Source organism: Triticum urartu, chromosome 1 (assembly GCF_003073215.2).
Source record: "Triticum urartu cultivar G1812 chromosome 1, Tu2.1, whole genome shotgun sequence".
Lineage (NCBI taxonomy): Eukaryota > Viridiplantae > Streptophyta > Magnoliopsida > Poales > Poaceae > Triticum > Triticum urartu.
In genome coordinates, this window is record NC_053022.1 from 58,004,902 (window position 1) to 58,020,665 (window position 15,764).

General features: G+C 52.7%; 2 protein-coding genes across 5 annotated transcripts; one reads left to right on the plus strand and one right to left on the minus strand.

The window, feature by feature from the left end:
* Positions 1-210: 210 nt before the first annotated feature.
* On the plus strand, positions 211-15,237 carry LOC125547071. 4 transcript variants are annotated; one of them, XM_048711097.1, is made up of 12 exons: positions 259-416; positions 1,598-1,859; positions 1,968-2,196; positions 11,752-12,013; positions 12,125-12,167; positions 12,262-12,353; positions 12,561-12,609; positions 12,830-12,903; positions 12,977-13,096; positions 13,915-14,003; positions 14,434-14,479; positions 14,640-15,237. In XM_048711097.1, the coding sequence occupies exons 2-12, from the start codon at positions 1,697-1,699 to the stop codon at positions 14,709-14,711; spliced, it is 1,239 nt and encodes a 412-aa protein (XP_048567054.1). In that variant the 5' UTR covers positions 259-416; positions 1,598-1,696; the 3' UTR covers positions 14,712-15,237. The 4 variants fall into 4 exon arrangements, with proteins under 4 accessions (XP_048567062.1, XP_048567054.1, XP_048567057.1 ...); XM_048711100.1 differs by lacking the exon at positions 1,598-1,859 and having other exon boundaries at positions 260-416; XM_048711105.1 differs by lacking the exons at positions 1,598-1,859; positions 1,968-2,196 and having other exon boundaries at positions 211-416.
* LOC125547060 lies at positions 6,940-8,699 on the minus strand. Its single transcript, XM_048711092.1, has one exon. The coding sequence runs from the start codon at positions 8,667-8,669 to the stop codon at positions 6,945-6,947; it is 1,725 nt and encodes a 574-aa protein (XP_048567049.1). The 5' UTR covers positions 8,670-8,699; the 3' UTR covers positions 6,940-6,944.
* Positions 15,238-15,764: the final 527 nt, after the last annotated feature.

Below are 15,764 nucleotides of genomic sequence, written 5' to 3' on the forward strand. Positions count from 1 at the left end.
ACGGATCGTTAAAAATCGCCTCCACAAAAAAGGTCATGACACCATGCAGTAGTGCTATCAAAACTGAACCATACGAGACATTTTTTTGTCACCTAAGTAAGTAATTAGCCCACTTTTACCAAACTGCACAATAATGTGCGCGACCACATTGTGTGCCAACTGATCTTGAGACCCCTTAGTCTGAACGTTGAAAGGGAGAGCATGTAGGTCTCCACTTTTCCAAGCCTCGATAAGGTTAGGTGTCGTTGTTCCATCTCCACTGATTAGCCGCCCACTGCATCCATCGTCTTAATTTCTCCCCTCCCGGGCGTCCTCCCGTCAACGGCCATGGAAGTGGCATCTCCCTCCGATCGAGATCCGCAGGCAGGGCTGCACCCCTCCGCCGGCTCCAGCTCCAGCTCCAACCCCATCTCCAGGTCAGTACGTAGTGTTTCTATGTTTTGCTCTGCGGCTGCGGTCGATATTGCGCAATCCCCTGACTAGCTAACTTCATTCATGATCCAGATACCGTAATACACCTGAACTTCTTCTCTTTTTTTCCGTGGAATTAGTATACATATGATCCTCCTATTTATGGGAAAGTTTTGGTGGAACTCAGGCTCCATGACACCCGTTTTTCTGTTCACGCACGAAAATCATCTTTTGTGGTTTTAAAAAACCCTGAAAAAAATACACATGGACATAGAGACTTTAAAATTTCATGATGAACTACGCATCTCCTAATTACGTGTGTATGTATGCTATGCTATGTCTCTCTGACTTGCTCCCATACAGATTCCTGCTTGCAAATCTGTTATTAATCATAGTAATCCGGTTGTTGCTTCTGATTATTAGTATTTGTTTCTATTACTAATATGCGAATAATATTTTCCATATAATATGCGATAAATATTTAACATGGGAAATCTAATACTCTCCCTGTAAAGACATATAAGAGCGTTAAGTTCACTATTAGTGATCTAAACGCTCTTGTATTTCTTTACAGAGGGAGTTATATTATTCCCAAGTCATGATTGTTAGTAATATTTTTAATTCAATAGTCTTTTACACGGACATAGTCAAAGTTATAGAAGTTTGACTGCACTCTTCTAGGACATCATCTCTTTTCAATGGGTGCACTCTGTTCTCTAATTTACTCATTCTTAAGGGTTTTCATTTGTACCAGCAGAGACAGTAACATGGCTAGAAAGTTACAAAATGCAGCATGTCTAACTATGCGAGTACTACAACAAATCACAGATAATTTCTCCGAGAAGCGAAAAATTGGTCAAGGCGCATATGGAACAGTTTACAAGATAACATGACATGCTTGGTTTTCGACTCTGAATACAATAATGAAGTGCATTAAGCAATCTCACTTGCTTAATTACAACTGGCAACCTTGTGACACACTTTTTAACTACTCACTCTGTCTCACAATATAAGAGCGTTTTTGACACTAGTGTAGTGTCAAAAACGCTCTTATGTTATGGGACGGAGGAAGTAAAACACAACAGAAAACTTAAGATAACAAGATACTTATTTCCTTCTGCTTTTCAAATGATATGGATTTATGAGATGAAATTGAGGCTGTACCCTGGACTTATGACTTGAGTAGGGGGTGCATGCCAGTGGGGAAGAGATAGCTGTAAAGCTGCTCCATAATAACCTGCAAGGAACTGACGACGAGCAATTCAAACGTGAGTTTGAAAACCTTATGAGGCTTGATCATCACAACATTGTACAGTTAGTTGGCTATTGCTACGAAACACATCATAAACCTATGCTGCATAATGAAGAAACCATTTACGCTGAAGAAACAAACAGAGTGCTCTGTTTTGAGTATATGCGAAATGGGAGCCTTCAAAAGCATATTTCTGGTACAAGACTTCTCCACTTCGAGCATACCATACGGAGTATTTAGCATCTGAAGAAAATAAGCTTTCTCTATATTTCTATTTCATTGAATCTTTTGTTTTAATTTGTAGAGGAATGTGATGGACTTGACTGGCACACACGTTATGAAATTATCAAAGGGACATGTGAGGGCTTAAAATACCTTCATGAAGGATTCAAAGAACCAATTTACCATATGGACTTAAAACCTGACAATATACTGCTAGATAAGAATATGATGCCAAAACTAGCAGATTTTGGCTTGTCTAAGCTCTACGATGGAGAACAATCAATGATCACTCAAAGTCTTGCGGGAACAATGTGAGTGATCAAATTTCTCCTGCAAATAAGTTGTTTCGTAGTGAAGCAGAATATTCTAATTATATACATTGTACGTTTAATATTTATGCTGCCATGCTCAGTGGATACTTGCCGCGAGAATATTTATTACCGAAAAAGGCTTTCGCCCCGCTTTATATTATAAAGCACATGCCCAAGCCAACAATCCACAGAGGTTCAAACACACACACACACACACACACACACCAAGTGCATATAGAACACATGATCCATAAGGGTTAATGCTGAGGGCACAGCTCAACAAGCCCTAGAACAGAAATAAACGACTGCAACTAGTCGGGCTCCGGGGGGGGGGGGGGGGGGGGGGGGGGGGGGGGGGGGGGGGGGGGGGGGGGCGGAAGCGGTGGCGCCAGGCGGAAGGCGAGCGATCGAAGGTCGGCAAGGAGGGTGTTGATGACGTCCCGATCCTGAGGGCGGCTAAGCGGCCGCCAAAGCTGCAGGTACCCACACATTTTAAAAATGGCGTCAGTAGCACGTCTGAGAGTAACCTTTTGGATGACAAGCTTATTGCGGACAGTCCACAGCGTCCAGGCGAGGACCCCTACGCAGAGCCAACGGATATGTCGGTAGCGAGGGGGGGGGGAGGCATGGATCTCTACGAGAAGGTTGGGGAAATTGGAATTGCACCACTGTCCACCAACCGTCTCGCGGAAACTGGACCAAAGAAACTGGGCCGTGGAGCATGCGAAGAAGATGTGGTTAGCGTCCTCCACCGTGCCGCACAGGGGGCAAAGCCCATCTCCAGGTCCGTTACGCTTGAGGACTTCGACTCCGGAGGGGAGGCGCCCACGGATCCATTGCCAAAGGAAGATCCTAATCTTCAGTGGCAGGCGGATATCCCAGATCAAACTGAAGGGCTCGGGGGCGGGCGAAGGCGCGATGGCCGCGTATAGGGACTTAGTAGAGAAGCGTCTGGAAGATTCTAGGCGCCAAGAGATGGCGTCCGGGGTGTCGGTGACGTTCATCGGGAGAAGGGCGATGTCCTCGAGGAGGGCATCCTAGGCGGCCACTTCGGGCGAGCCAAAAGGGTGGCGAAACGCGAGGCGCCCTAAGTCAATAAGGGCCGTCTCAACAGAGACCCACGGGTCAACAGCAATGGCGAAGAGCTCGGGAAAGCGGGCGGCCAGAGGGGTGTCGCCGATCCACCGATCAAACCAGAACAGGGTCGCGGACCCAGACCCAACCGAGATGGATGTGCCAATGCGAAGCACAGGGAGCAGCTGAATGATGGCCTGCCAAAACTGGGATCCGCCCGAACGCTGACAGAAAGCCAGAGGCTGTCCACGGAGGTACTTGTTCCGGATGATGGTGAGCCAAAGCCCTCCGTCACCATTAGCAATACGCCATAGCCACCGGGTCAGGAGGGCGATGTTCATGCGTCGGGAGGACAAAATCCCCAGACCCCCCTGGTCCTTGGGTTTACATATGTCCGGCCAACTGACCATATGGTACTTCTGTCTGTCATCCTCGCCAGCCCAGTAGAACCTGGATTGGTACTTGGCAATTTCCGTGTGCAGCGTTTCATGGAGGCTATAAAAGCTCATGAGGTACCAAAGAAGGCTGGCGAGAGAGGAGTTGATGAGAATCACACGCGCAGCCTTCGATAGCCAGTGCCCTTTCCAAGGCTCGACGCGATGTTGCATACGGGTCACCGTGGGGCGGAGGTCCGCCACGGTGAGGCGCGAATCACTAATGGGGATCCCCAGGTAGGTCGTGGGGAAAGAACCCAGCCGACAGTTAAGTCGGTCAGTGATAGCCTGAGCTTCCACCGGAGGGTAACCAAGAACCATCACTTCGCTCTTTACGAAGTTGATTGTTAGGCCCGACATCTGCTGGAAGCACAGAAGGAGGAACTTCAGGTTAGCCACGTCCTGAGTAGAACCTTCAACCATTATTATGGTGTCATCCGCGTATTGAAGAAGGGAGACCCCTCCCCCTCCGACTAGGTGGGGGACAATGCCGTGAATATGACTGGCACCCTTGGCTTTGTCCAGGATGGCGTCCAGAGCATCGACCACCATGTTGAACAGGAACGGCGAGAACGGGTCCCCCTGACGCACCCCACAGAGAGTGGGGAAGTATGGCCCAATCTCGCCGTTGATGTTCACCGCGGTCCGCCCACAGGAGACTAATGGCATCACGCGAGTCACCCAGCGGTCGTCAAAGCCCTTACGCAGCAGCACTTCCCGAAGGAAAGGCCAGTGCACAGTATCATAAGCTTTATGAAAGTCCAGCTTCAGGAAGACATCGCGATGTTGTTTCACCCGAACTTCATGAAGGACTTCATGGAAGACCAACACGCCATCTAAAATAAACCGGCCTTGGATGAAGGCCGATTGGTTCGGGTGAGTGATCGAGTTAGCAAGCAGGGTCACCCTATTGGCGTACCCTTTGGCCAGGATCCGGAATATCACGTTAATCACGGTGATGGGACGGAACTGGCGAATATCAGAGGCGCCCGGAACCTTTGGGATGAGGGTAATGATCCCATAATTGAGGCGACCAAGGTCCATAGAGCCCGAATAGAACTCCTCGAAGAGGGCCATGACCTCAGGTTTGACTGTCTGCCAGAACGTTTTAAAGAACGTAACGGGCAAGCCATCCGGACCCGGGGCCGAGGAGGGGTTCATTCCTTTAATGGCCGCGAGTACCTCTTCTTCGGCGAAGGGGGCAACAAGGGCTGTGTTGGCCTCGTCGGAAACCAACTCCACCCCCGTCCAAGTGTCGGGGGAGAGACTAGCCCCACCCCGAGGGGTGGGGGTAAAGAGGGCTTTGTAGAAGCCGTCTACATGAGCCCGAATGGCCGCGGGGCGGACAAGGGGGGCGTCACCCTCCCACAAGCAGTGGATGGAATTTCTCCAGCGTCGGCCATTCGCAACCGCCTGGAAATATGCAGTGTTCGCATCGCCGCGGAGCACCCATCTTTGGGTACCACGCAACCTCCAATATGCCTCCTCATCTGTGTAGATGGAGGAGAGTTGATCCTCAAGATCATATCTCAGCATCCACTCATCCGGGGAGAGCCCGGAGGAGTCGGCCCAGGCGTCTAGAGCCTGAATAGCCAACAGGAGAGATCTTTTACGCTCGCGGAGGTCACGGCCAAGGTTAGCGCCCCAGCCCTTCATGAATTAGCGGGCAAGCTTGGCGCAGAAGTGCCACGAGTCAACGGCGGACATGGAGCGACGGGGAGAGGCGCGAGCAAGAGTCCAACGAGCAGAGACCGCATCCCGAAAGCTGGCCTGGTTGAGCCAAAAGGACTCAAACCTAAACCGCGGCGGGAGGGGGGGCGCTCGTCCGCAAAGAATAGGAGGAGAGGGACGTGGTTAGACCCAATCCGGGTAATCGCCCGGAGCGAGGTCAGGGGGCACCTCAATTCCCACTCCGGGGAAACTAGGACACGATCCAAGACGGATCGCATCGGGTCGGCCTGGCGGTCAGTCCAGGTGAATCGCGCCCCCATCCGCTCGATCTCCCGGAGGCCGAGCTCCGCGATCCAGTCATTGAACAACTGCATCCGGGGGAGGTTAATCCTATCATTATTCTTCTCGTCCGGAGAACGGATGAGGTTAAAATCTCCGCCCACAACTACTGGGAGGAGGGAGGCGGAGATCTTTTGGTGGAGCTCCGCAAGGAAGGTCGGGGAACGGCGGTGATCCGCCGGACCATAGACAATCACGACCTCCCATTTGAAGTTCAGAGCTCGCTCAAGAATCTCCATGCAAACGAAGAATTTGCCCCGGTCCATGCCGCCCACCTCGAAGGTGGCATCCTTAACCCCTAAAAGGATGCCACCGGAGTGGCCCGTGGTCCCACTAGAAGGGAGCCAATGCCAGGCGAAGAGGTGAGAGCTGATGCAGTCAAGCTCATGGAGGGAGAACTCAGTACGCAAGGTTTCATGGATCGCAATGATGTCAATGTGTTCGTCACGCACGTATTCGACTAGTTGGCGGCGTCGGCCATCATGACCGAAGCCGCGGATATTCCAAAAAAGGGCCCGCATCTAAGCCCCCATCGGGGGGCTGCTTGACCCTAGAACACGAGATGCGCTTTGGGCGCGGAGAGCAGCAATGCGGGACCGAGTGCGCCCACGAATAGCCCCGTCGACCACCGGAGGGGCCTGGACAGCGGTACGGGCAGTCTGGTCCTCAAGGGTCCTACGCAGGCGAGCCCGAGTCTCAGCCAGCTTACCATCCAGGATCTTGCGAGCCCTAATGGCCGCGATCTGCTCTAAGGGGGGACCCACTTCCCCCCTGAAAACGATGGCCGAGTCAGTGACCACCTTGGCAAGGTGTCCAAGAGGAACGGCCTCAAGCGCGGAAAAGGAACAACAGGAAGAACTGGGGAGGACGGAATCCACACCTGACTCGAGGTTCCAGGAAGCCGCCCGGATCTCAGCACGCTCGGCGATGGACGGAACCGAGGCATCGGCCGGGCGGGACGCATCGAGGCGGGCGCTGCGGTGAGACGCCATCACCGGCGTCGAGGAGGAGCGGGGCCGCCTGGTGTACGCCACCGTCTGGGGAGGGATCGCGGAGACCGGAGTGGTGATGACCACGGCCACCGCCGAAGCCGGGGAGGTAGGGGAAGTGGGGTGGGCATCGGGGGCCACCAGCGGGGGAAGCGGGGCGACAAGCACCAGGGTGTCACCAGACGCATCCCCCACAGGCGGGAGCACCGGAGAGGGCTCTCCGAGGGGAGGGGTCCCACCGTCACCACCCGTGAGGACCGGAGGGGTCGGGGCCGGGGGGACGGTGGTTCCGGATCCGATGGAGAGGAGCGGCGAGCGGAGTCGGCGGACGGAGAACGGGGCGACGAGGGGGGCACGGCGAGCATACCAACACTCGAGATGTCACTGGCCGACTCCAAGACAGGGGGAGAGGGCGCCACTGGGGGTGCGGCCAGCTGAAGAGCCACCGCGAGGTCAGCGGCAGACACTGGGGTGCGGCCCTGCCCGGAGCCGCCGCGACCCGAGGGGGGGTTGGCGGGCTCACGAGACGGGGAGCGGGAGCGCTCAGAGATGTCATCGTCCTCCTCGTGGTCGTCGAAGCGGGAGTGGCGGGGGCGCCGGTGGTGGGAGCCATCGGCATCCGCGGGCCCATCCCCTGGAGGCTGTCGGCGAAGAGGCGGGGGCGACAGATGTGGTTCGGCGGCTCGGGGCAAATGGTGAGGTCGTATCCGTCGTCGTTGAAGAAGACCCGAAGCGTGGTGTGGAGCTTGGAGGCGTCCAGGCATTTCACCTTGACCCGGACCTCCTCCTCCTTGCGCAGAGAGAGCTCGTCGACCACCACCACCTTGCCCAGGATCTTGGACATACTGCGAATGACCCGCTCAGACCGGGCCACGTCTGGGAGGCCGGCGATGAGGATCCAAGCAGTGTCGAGGACCGCCACGGCCTTGGGATCCCACCTCGGCTCGGAGATGTTCACCACAATCCCGTTGAGGGCCAAGGTGATGCTGTCGCTACGGGTGCAGAGGCCCATGCTCAGGGCGTCGGGGAAGATCACCGAGAAGGCGTTGGGCGCGGTGGAGGTCACCTGCCAATCCCACTTGCATCGGCAGAGGTGGTTGAGCTCGGCCTCGATCAGCTCCGGAGTGGCGACGCCCTTCCCCACGACTGTCACAAGGGCCAGGAGCGAGGGTGAGGGAGGCGGAAGCTCCGGCACCTCAATGTGGAAGAAGCCCATGTCCTCGATGCCGTGGCCGTACATCATGATCTCCTCCGTGACCGGGCGCTCCGGACAGAGAACCGCAGGGTGCCCGGCTTCCTTGCAGAGGTAGCAGGTCGGTGGGTTGGGGCAAGCCACCTGGAAGTGGCCGGGCAGGACGCAGTTGAAGCACGACGGACCCTCGGGGGCGGCGACGGCACCCGAGGCCGGGGTCACCACGGCGGCGGAGGAGGCGGCAGGTGGAGGGCAAGGCGGCCCCTTCTTCTTCTTCTTAGCGCCCGGGTGCCCACGGTTCCCGTTGCCACCGTTAGATGGCGGAAAAGCGGCTTGGGCGCGCGGGGGCTGGTAATGCCGGTTCTCAGGGGCGGTGGACCCGGAGGCGGGAGGAGCCTGACGCGGAGGGGAAGGTCGGCGGGAGCCACGGCCGTCACGGGCCGGCGAGCGCCGGGTCGGTGACCGGCCTCGGGCAGGGGAGCGCCGGGCAGGCGAGTTGGCCCGGTCCCGGGAGTCCTCGCGAGGCGGATCTCGGCGGGCTGGCGAGTGTGAACGGCGGTCATCCCGCGCCGGGGAGCGGCGTGATTGGCGGGGAGGGGAGCGGCGGGGGTCGCGGGAGTCACGAGCAGGGGAACGGCGAGCCGGGCGGGAGGTGAGCTGGCTCCGGAGGTCAGCCTCCCGCCGGAGGCCGTCGGGGGAGGAGCGCGGAGGATCCCGGCGGTCATCCACACGCCGCTTGGGGCGGGGCTCGGCATCGCCCCAGTCCCGGGGCATGGCCGGCGGAGGAGAGGGGGCGAGGGGGCGCGGCGGCCGGAGGGGACAAGGGAGGCGGCCTGCGTGGCGGCGGGATGGGGAGCGAGGGGCGAGGCACGGGGGGCACGGGGAAACCCTACAGGGGGCCAAATCGAGCGCCGGGACGGGTCAGACCGCGCCGGGGGGCGCTGCTGGGCCACACCACGCGCGGCCGGGCTGGACGGCCGGCCCACGCAGCGGTCGGCGGCCCGCATCCCACCTGGGGGTCCAGCAGCCGACAGCCCGGGGGAAGGCTCGACTGGTTGGGCCCTAGGGAGGCCCAGCAGCAGCGCAGCCCGAAACGACCGGCCTGGGGCAACCAACCGGGGCACGAGGGTTTCCCCAGGCGCCGCCGCGGAGGTCGCCGTCGGGGCAGGACGGGGGCGGCGCGGCCAGGGCACGGCACGCCGGCCGGCCGGAGACAGGGAGGGAGCAGCCCCGAAGGAGGAAATGAACGGGCGAAAGGGGGCTCTCCGAACAAGGATGCCCGAAAGCGCGAGCGCCGCCGCCGGCGACTGGCCGGCCGGAGCAGAGGCGGATGCCGCCAACGCGGGGACCGCCAAGAGTCGAGCGCAGCACCGCGGTCGGCGCGGCTGGCGACGCCCCAGCCGTCGGCATGGCGCCGCCGGGGAGGGGCCCGAGACCCCAAGGCGTCCCCTTTCGACCCAGGAGATGGCAGCGCGCCCGACGGCCGCCGGTGGCACCGATCGGTCCCGCGGGAGGCCGAACTCCCACCCCTGGGAGTCGGGCTGCCGGCAGGGACGGATGAAGGCGGCCGGACCGGAGCGCGGGGCGGGATGCAGTCGCGGCAGGCGATGGGGCGGCCCGCAGCCACATCGGCAGCTTCGGCGAGGTCCGCCCAGAACTCGTGCGGAGAAACAGTCGGAGGAGACGGCGGGGAATCGGGCGAGGGGGGCGCCGGCGGGCTGGCCGCGGGCGAGACCAGGGGCGAGGGCGGCAGCGGCGTCGCCGCCGAGGCGACCAGGGCGTCGCCAGAGCCTGTGCACGCGAGAGCCATCCTCTAGTGTCTCCTCGTGACCTCGATCAACTTCATCTGTGTTTTCTTTCCTGACATGTTGTTTGAGTCTATCATTGATGAGGTTTAGCCCTGGAGAGCTGCAGGCTGCTTGTCTTTATTCTGAATCGTGTTCCTCCAGAATATTTATTTGAACACGTAGTCTCAAAAAAGCTGGACATATTCAGTCTGGGTGTTGTAGTGACAAAGATAATTACGGGACCTAGAGGCCCCACCAGAAGGGCTGAAATGACACACCAAGAGTTTACTAATCAAGTAAGTAATGATATTTTCACTTCATCAAACAGATCAACTGTCATTTTTGCAAATATTATGATAGTCTTACATTGCAAAGTACCCTTTCCTAACATATTAGTGTATTTTGTTCATAAACATGAACGTATTTCATATTCCAAATTTCTGTTGCAACACCAGTTTTATGTTTCCTTTAACCACCTAGTAAATATCCAACTTTATTTTCTACAACTTCAATCCTTTTTGCTTGTTCTTGTCTTTTTTTTTGGAAAAGGAGGATCAGTCCCCCGCCTCTGCATCATAATGATGCACACATGCATATTGATCATTACTATGTCTTACTACATGTCTGTAAAAAATCCTAATGATGCAATGGCATGAGAGTAGCTTTGTGGCTAATCTAGTTATTGCATTTGCCCACTCCAAATTTGTGTGTGCAGATTAAGGGTCAAAGTTATACATGAAAAAAGAATGACCGACCGCATGCATTCTAAAATTACTTAAAAAATAAAATGGAGGTGGCTGCCGGGTATGAGGCCGCCGCAACCACCTGCCACCAATCCATCTTCAGTGATGTACTGCTGCATCTACCTTACCCGGTCTAGCTGCCGTCGACGCCACCACGACGCCAGACAACGCAACCATCCTGCGCTCGTCCATCATCACACGCCCATCGCCGTGACCCCGCTTCTCCATGCCGCCGAGTCGACCCGCCGTCATCGACGCGAGAGAAGGCATGCCACACCACCTCACGCCTCTTCCATCCGGCGCCGCTCCACAAACGATGCCCCCCAATAGGGAACATGACACCGCAGCGCCACCATCGTCCGATCCGGTGATCTTAGGATTTCTCCCGGGGCGGCACGAGCAGGTTGCCGATAGTTGCTTGACGATGCCTTCATCAAGGTAACGACATAGACGCCGCCATCGCCCGCCATGACCGGAGTCGTCTCGGTTCTCACCGGCGACTATGTCTCCCCAACTTGCCGCCGATGCTAATAATGGGATCCAAGATCCGTCACTACCAGCCTGGCCAACCGCCTTCGGTGGAGAAGGCAGTCACCAATGCCCGGGCCAAGAGACCCGGACGTCCTCGTGCCGCGAAGATTACCCAGGGGGATCTCCTCTTGCCGTTGTCGAGACGAGGCGCAGCCGCAGTGGATCTTGATCTAAACCCCTCGGGCTCAGATCAGATCTCATCGGAGCCAAAATCTCATCCGCCAAATGGCCGCCGGAGATATCCTGGCCACCGCCAACCCGCTGCGCACTGCCATTGGAGGAGGAGGGAGATGGACGCCACTGCCCCCACGCGTTATCGCCGGCCGAGGACTGCGCCGCCGCCGCCGCCTCACCACAGGGGCTTCGCCCCGCGGTGTCCTTAGCGACGGCGGCGGTAGTGGGAGGCGATGGAGGGGGAGGGTTGATGGCGGTGTGGACGGGGACTCCCCGGGGGCGGCGCGGCGCCGCCGCCTCGGGGGAGAGAGGTCGGGGAAGAGAGGAGATGACCCATGTTTGTTCCAAACATTTACGAGTGAAAAAGTGAAGCAAAGCCTTTGAATTATTGCTTAAGCCCACCTATTTTTACAAATAATGGAGAACTTTATGTCTTTGAAACACCAGTTTGGCCATGGCTCACGATGCACCAAGGTAAAGCGTGCTATTCTGTCAAGATTTTGGTACAGTTAAATTTATGTATGGGACCTTTTAGCAGAAAGATTTTGGTAGTCAAACAATCAAGATTGTAGAGATAGACAAAGTTGGTTGTCTTACCAGGTCTGTTTTCTCTTTTTGCAGCAACAATATTATCAGGGATGTTGTAGCGCAAGGAAGTGATCAACGTGATTATCATGCTGTACATGATGAAAACCCATCACTCATGGGCCCTCTTAGGAGCATATCAGAAAACATAGAGCGGGTTGAGAATGAATACTCAGATGAAGAGGACGACCCGCTGCCAGGCGTGGAAGGGCTAAGAATCACCGGTGAAGCTTTTCCTGGAAGAGAACTTCAAGTGAGTGGGTATTCCATCAACGGGACCACAAGCTGCAAATTTGAGGTGCGCTTTATAAATGTGTTTCAACATATTCTGACATTCTACTAAATTCCTGTGTTTCTGAGTCCTGTACAACTCTCACGTTTGCAAAATGAAAATAAATTATGCATTCAGTGGGTACGCCATTTGGAAGATGGATCGCAGAAGTTCATAGAAGGTATATATATTTCCACTAGATGCTAGGAGGCTTTTATTTTTATATTGGTGTACTGTAAGAAAATTCAAATTAACATTGTCCTTCCCTGATGCAGGTGCACGGCAGCCCATATATCTAGTTACCGCGGATGATGTGGACACTATACTAGCCGTTGAGGTCCAGCCACTAGATGACCGAGAAAGAAAGGTAAATCCTCTCGTCTGACCATTCTCGATTGGAATTTTTGTTTTAGCTTGGTCTTCTTTGGTTAGGACTATCTCCGTATCCATCAAGAAATTAGTACGGCACCCATACATTGTTTGTTTGGATAGTACAAAAGGGTTGGCCATTATAACTTTCAGTAGGATGCTCATTATATTTAACTCTAATTGAAGATTTTCTTTCGTTTTGCAGGGGGGCATCGTTAAGGTTTATGCTAATGAGGAAAGAAAAATTCCTTGCGGTGAGCTTGCTGAGATGATATTTGCATCTTGCATAGATGTCGTGAACTTTCCTGTTCAAATTGCACATGTTTTGTTTCAACTAATGATGTATCTCAGCTCCATGCCCCCCCTAAAGAATTTCTCGAATAATGTTAATTCTGCAATGGTTTTGTTTGAGTGCAACAAGAGAATATTTAAAGAACCATGCATGCACTGAGTACAGAATCATTATCTGTGCAGATCCTGAAACAAAGGAGCTTATCAAGCAAACCCTTTCAGTTGGCCATGTGTCTTATGAAGTCCTTCTGCCGGCGGTCGGTCCAAGGCTCAAAGAATTTTCTACACTCTTTTTTATGTCACATAATCTTTGAAACATTAACTTTGCAGGTTCCGGTCTTAGAAACGTGGGAACCTGCTGTATTGGCAGTAACGAGGAAAGGTTACAGCATTAAGTGCAACGGACAGCGTGGTGTTGTTGCTACAGAGACATTCCAGCAATACATGGCTGTATGTTTCCTATAGTTGGCTGTCTCTTGTTTCTGATTATACTCTGTCCAGTCACAGTAAAGCGTGACTTCGTGATAGAATCTTGTAAAATAGTGTTGTCTCTGTAAATAGCCAAGTACTCCTTCCGTTCCAAATTAGTTGAAGGTCTTGCTTTGTTTTGGCTCAATCTTTTTACCAAGCCTATATAAAAATTTGTTAATATCTACAACATCATATGTATAGTATGAAAAATATATTTTATGATGAATCTAATGAAACTAATTTGGTGTTCTAGATGTTGATATATTTTCTCTAGCCTTGAAAGCTACTCCCTCTGTCCCAAAATAAGTGTCTGAACTTTGTACTAACTTTAGTATAAAGTTGTACTAAGGTTAAGACACTTATTTTGGGACGGAGGGAGTAGAAGTCAAGTTAATTTGGAATGGAGGGACAGGGAGCATAGATTGGCGCCGTGGAATTTATATTAGTAACATATTTTCACATAAAGTACTTTCATAATGGTATAATTTAGTAGGTTTTGTGAATTTAATAAAATGACTTGTCAAGTTTGCAGGAATTCAAGTAAAAATAGCACTTCTTTCCTGACCGGGGATAGTAATTGTTAGTTTTGCTTCATGCATTATTTACTTTTGGGTTCTCAAATGTTGAACTGAGCATTGCATTGTCTTGTTGTGCATGCACAGATGACAACTAATCTAGCATTCCTCACAAAATGAAGAAGGGAACTAATCTAGCATTCCTCACAAAATGAAGAAGGCAACTAATCTAGCATTCCTCACAAAATGAAGAAGACAACTAATCTTGGTCTATGTTTTCAGATCAGTATCCCATGTGGGCGTCCTACTGAATTTTCACTTCAGTCTGCTGATGGTGATGAGTATAGTCTCAAGCCTGCAGAAAATTCCCAGTGAGTTTGAAACTATGTACTACTCCCTCCGTCCCACAATATAAGATCATTTTTTAAGCTATGTTAGCTTGAAAAACGTTCTTATATTATGGGATGGAGGGAGTATTTCATTACATAATCTGAATTCGATGGTCTGCCGAAGGCTCGACAAATAACACTTTTCAGTTTAATATCATCATTGTTTGTGTCTCTGCTGTATTTATATTTTGGAACGTAAGAATTGTATGGGGACATAGGTACTAAGGGCCTGATTGAATTGTTGTTTTCCACGCTTTTACACCTGTAAAAGATACAGACCTCAATCAGTCGTTTTCTTTTCCGGTTGGAAATAACAGATAGCTGGTGATATACACTTGTAAAAGTAATACAGGTGTATAAATCTACCCCCATTCCAAGCGGGGCCTAAGTGTTGGTTCTTTGGATTTTGCAGATCACGAGATACTATTGTTCTAATACTGAGGGCGTTCAGGATGCAGGTACGAGTTGATTGTCTAACATTTTGTCATTTGAACTGGCTTTGATTCGTGCCTACTATATATGCACGTGAAGTTAGCACTGTCATGTGTTTTCGTAGGATATATATCATGATATGCAGTCGGAGCAATAAGTTCACATGTTCTTTTTTGATTTTATTAGGTACATGATGAAATGAAATGCAGGCTATTGAGAAGATTAGAGCGAAGATTGGGCGCCTCCAAGTTGGAGTAGAGTAGAGTAGAAGGTTGGGGTTGCTTAAAGATATTTAAGTTTGGCTTGTGATTCTTGTGTGCAGAATGAAAGCACAAGCTTTGGTTTCCTGCATTTTATCGGTCTATGCATGTCTGTGTCTGCTCCGCTGTTAAGGATCCAATATTTGTTGGTTACTGAGTGAGATTGGAAAAGTGACCTGACGAACATAAGTCGCTTGTGTTGTGCCCTGGAACTAGAAAGAAAAGCACCTCATGAGAGGCCGGGGACGAGAAGGTCGGGGCGACGGCAGCGAGTTGGCTACGCAACGTGATGGAGACGGCAGCGGAAGCTCGCTGCGCAGATGGGAGGCTCAATGGCTGTACTACCTCGTTTTCTTCGGCATCCTGTTCCCAAAGTTTGTATGCAGAAACTAGTAACCTGTGCAGAGGCAAGATTTTCAAGGCGGCCATGGCCCATAGTAATGTCGGGTGCCGAGCTGCTGTCTAACTCGTGTGATTGTAAGCCTGTTTTTTTTAGCAAAGTTTTCTTCTTCTTTAGGCCACAATCGCCATGGTTGCTCCGCACGGCCCTTTCTGCATCCTTTTACACCTTTCGGTTAATCAATAAAGTTTGGCCTAATGCTCGATGAAAAGAAAAAACAGAGCAGCAAGCCAGCAACCCTATTATGTTGGACTGGGTGGCAAGTGTAAAATTACGCTGGACTGGCTGGCAATGGCAAGTGTAAAATTACGCCGTGAAGATAAGTGGCTGAATTTTTTCTCTCTAAAAGAAAGATAACTGACTGAATTCCATCATAAAAAAACTAATATAACTGACTGAAGGCGGTTCGGGCGATCGATCCGGAACGTATGTGTACGTGTACGTGCGTGAGATCTGACGGCTGAGAGCGGTCTTATTTGTTTCTTAATTATTAATTGCAGCACTATTCCCTCAACCGAGCGAACGACCAGAGAGGTCTCCTTCCCGAGCACGACAGTTCCTAAGGCCTTGTACAATGGGAGGTGCTTAGAAAAATAAACCGAGTTTTTCTGAATCACCGGTGCCTATTTTTATAGGACAGACGCTTAGTTA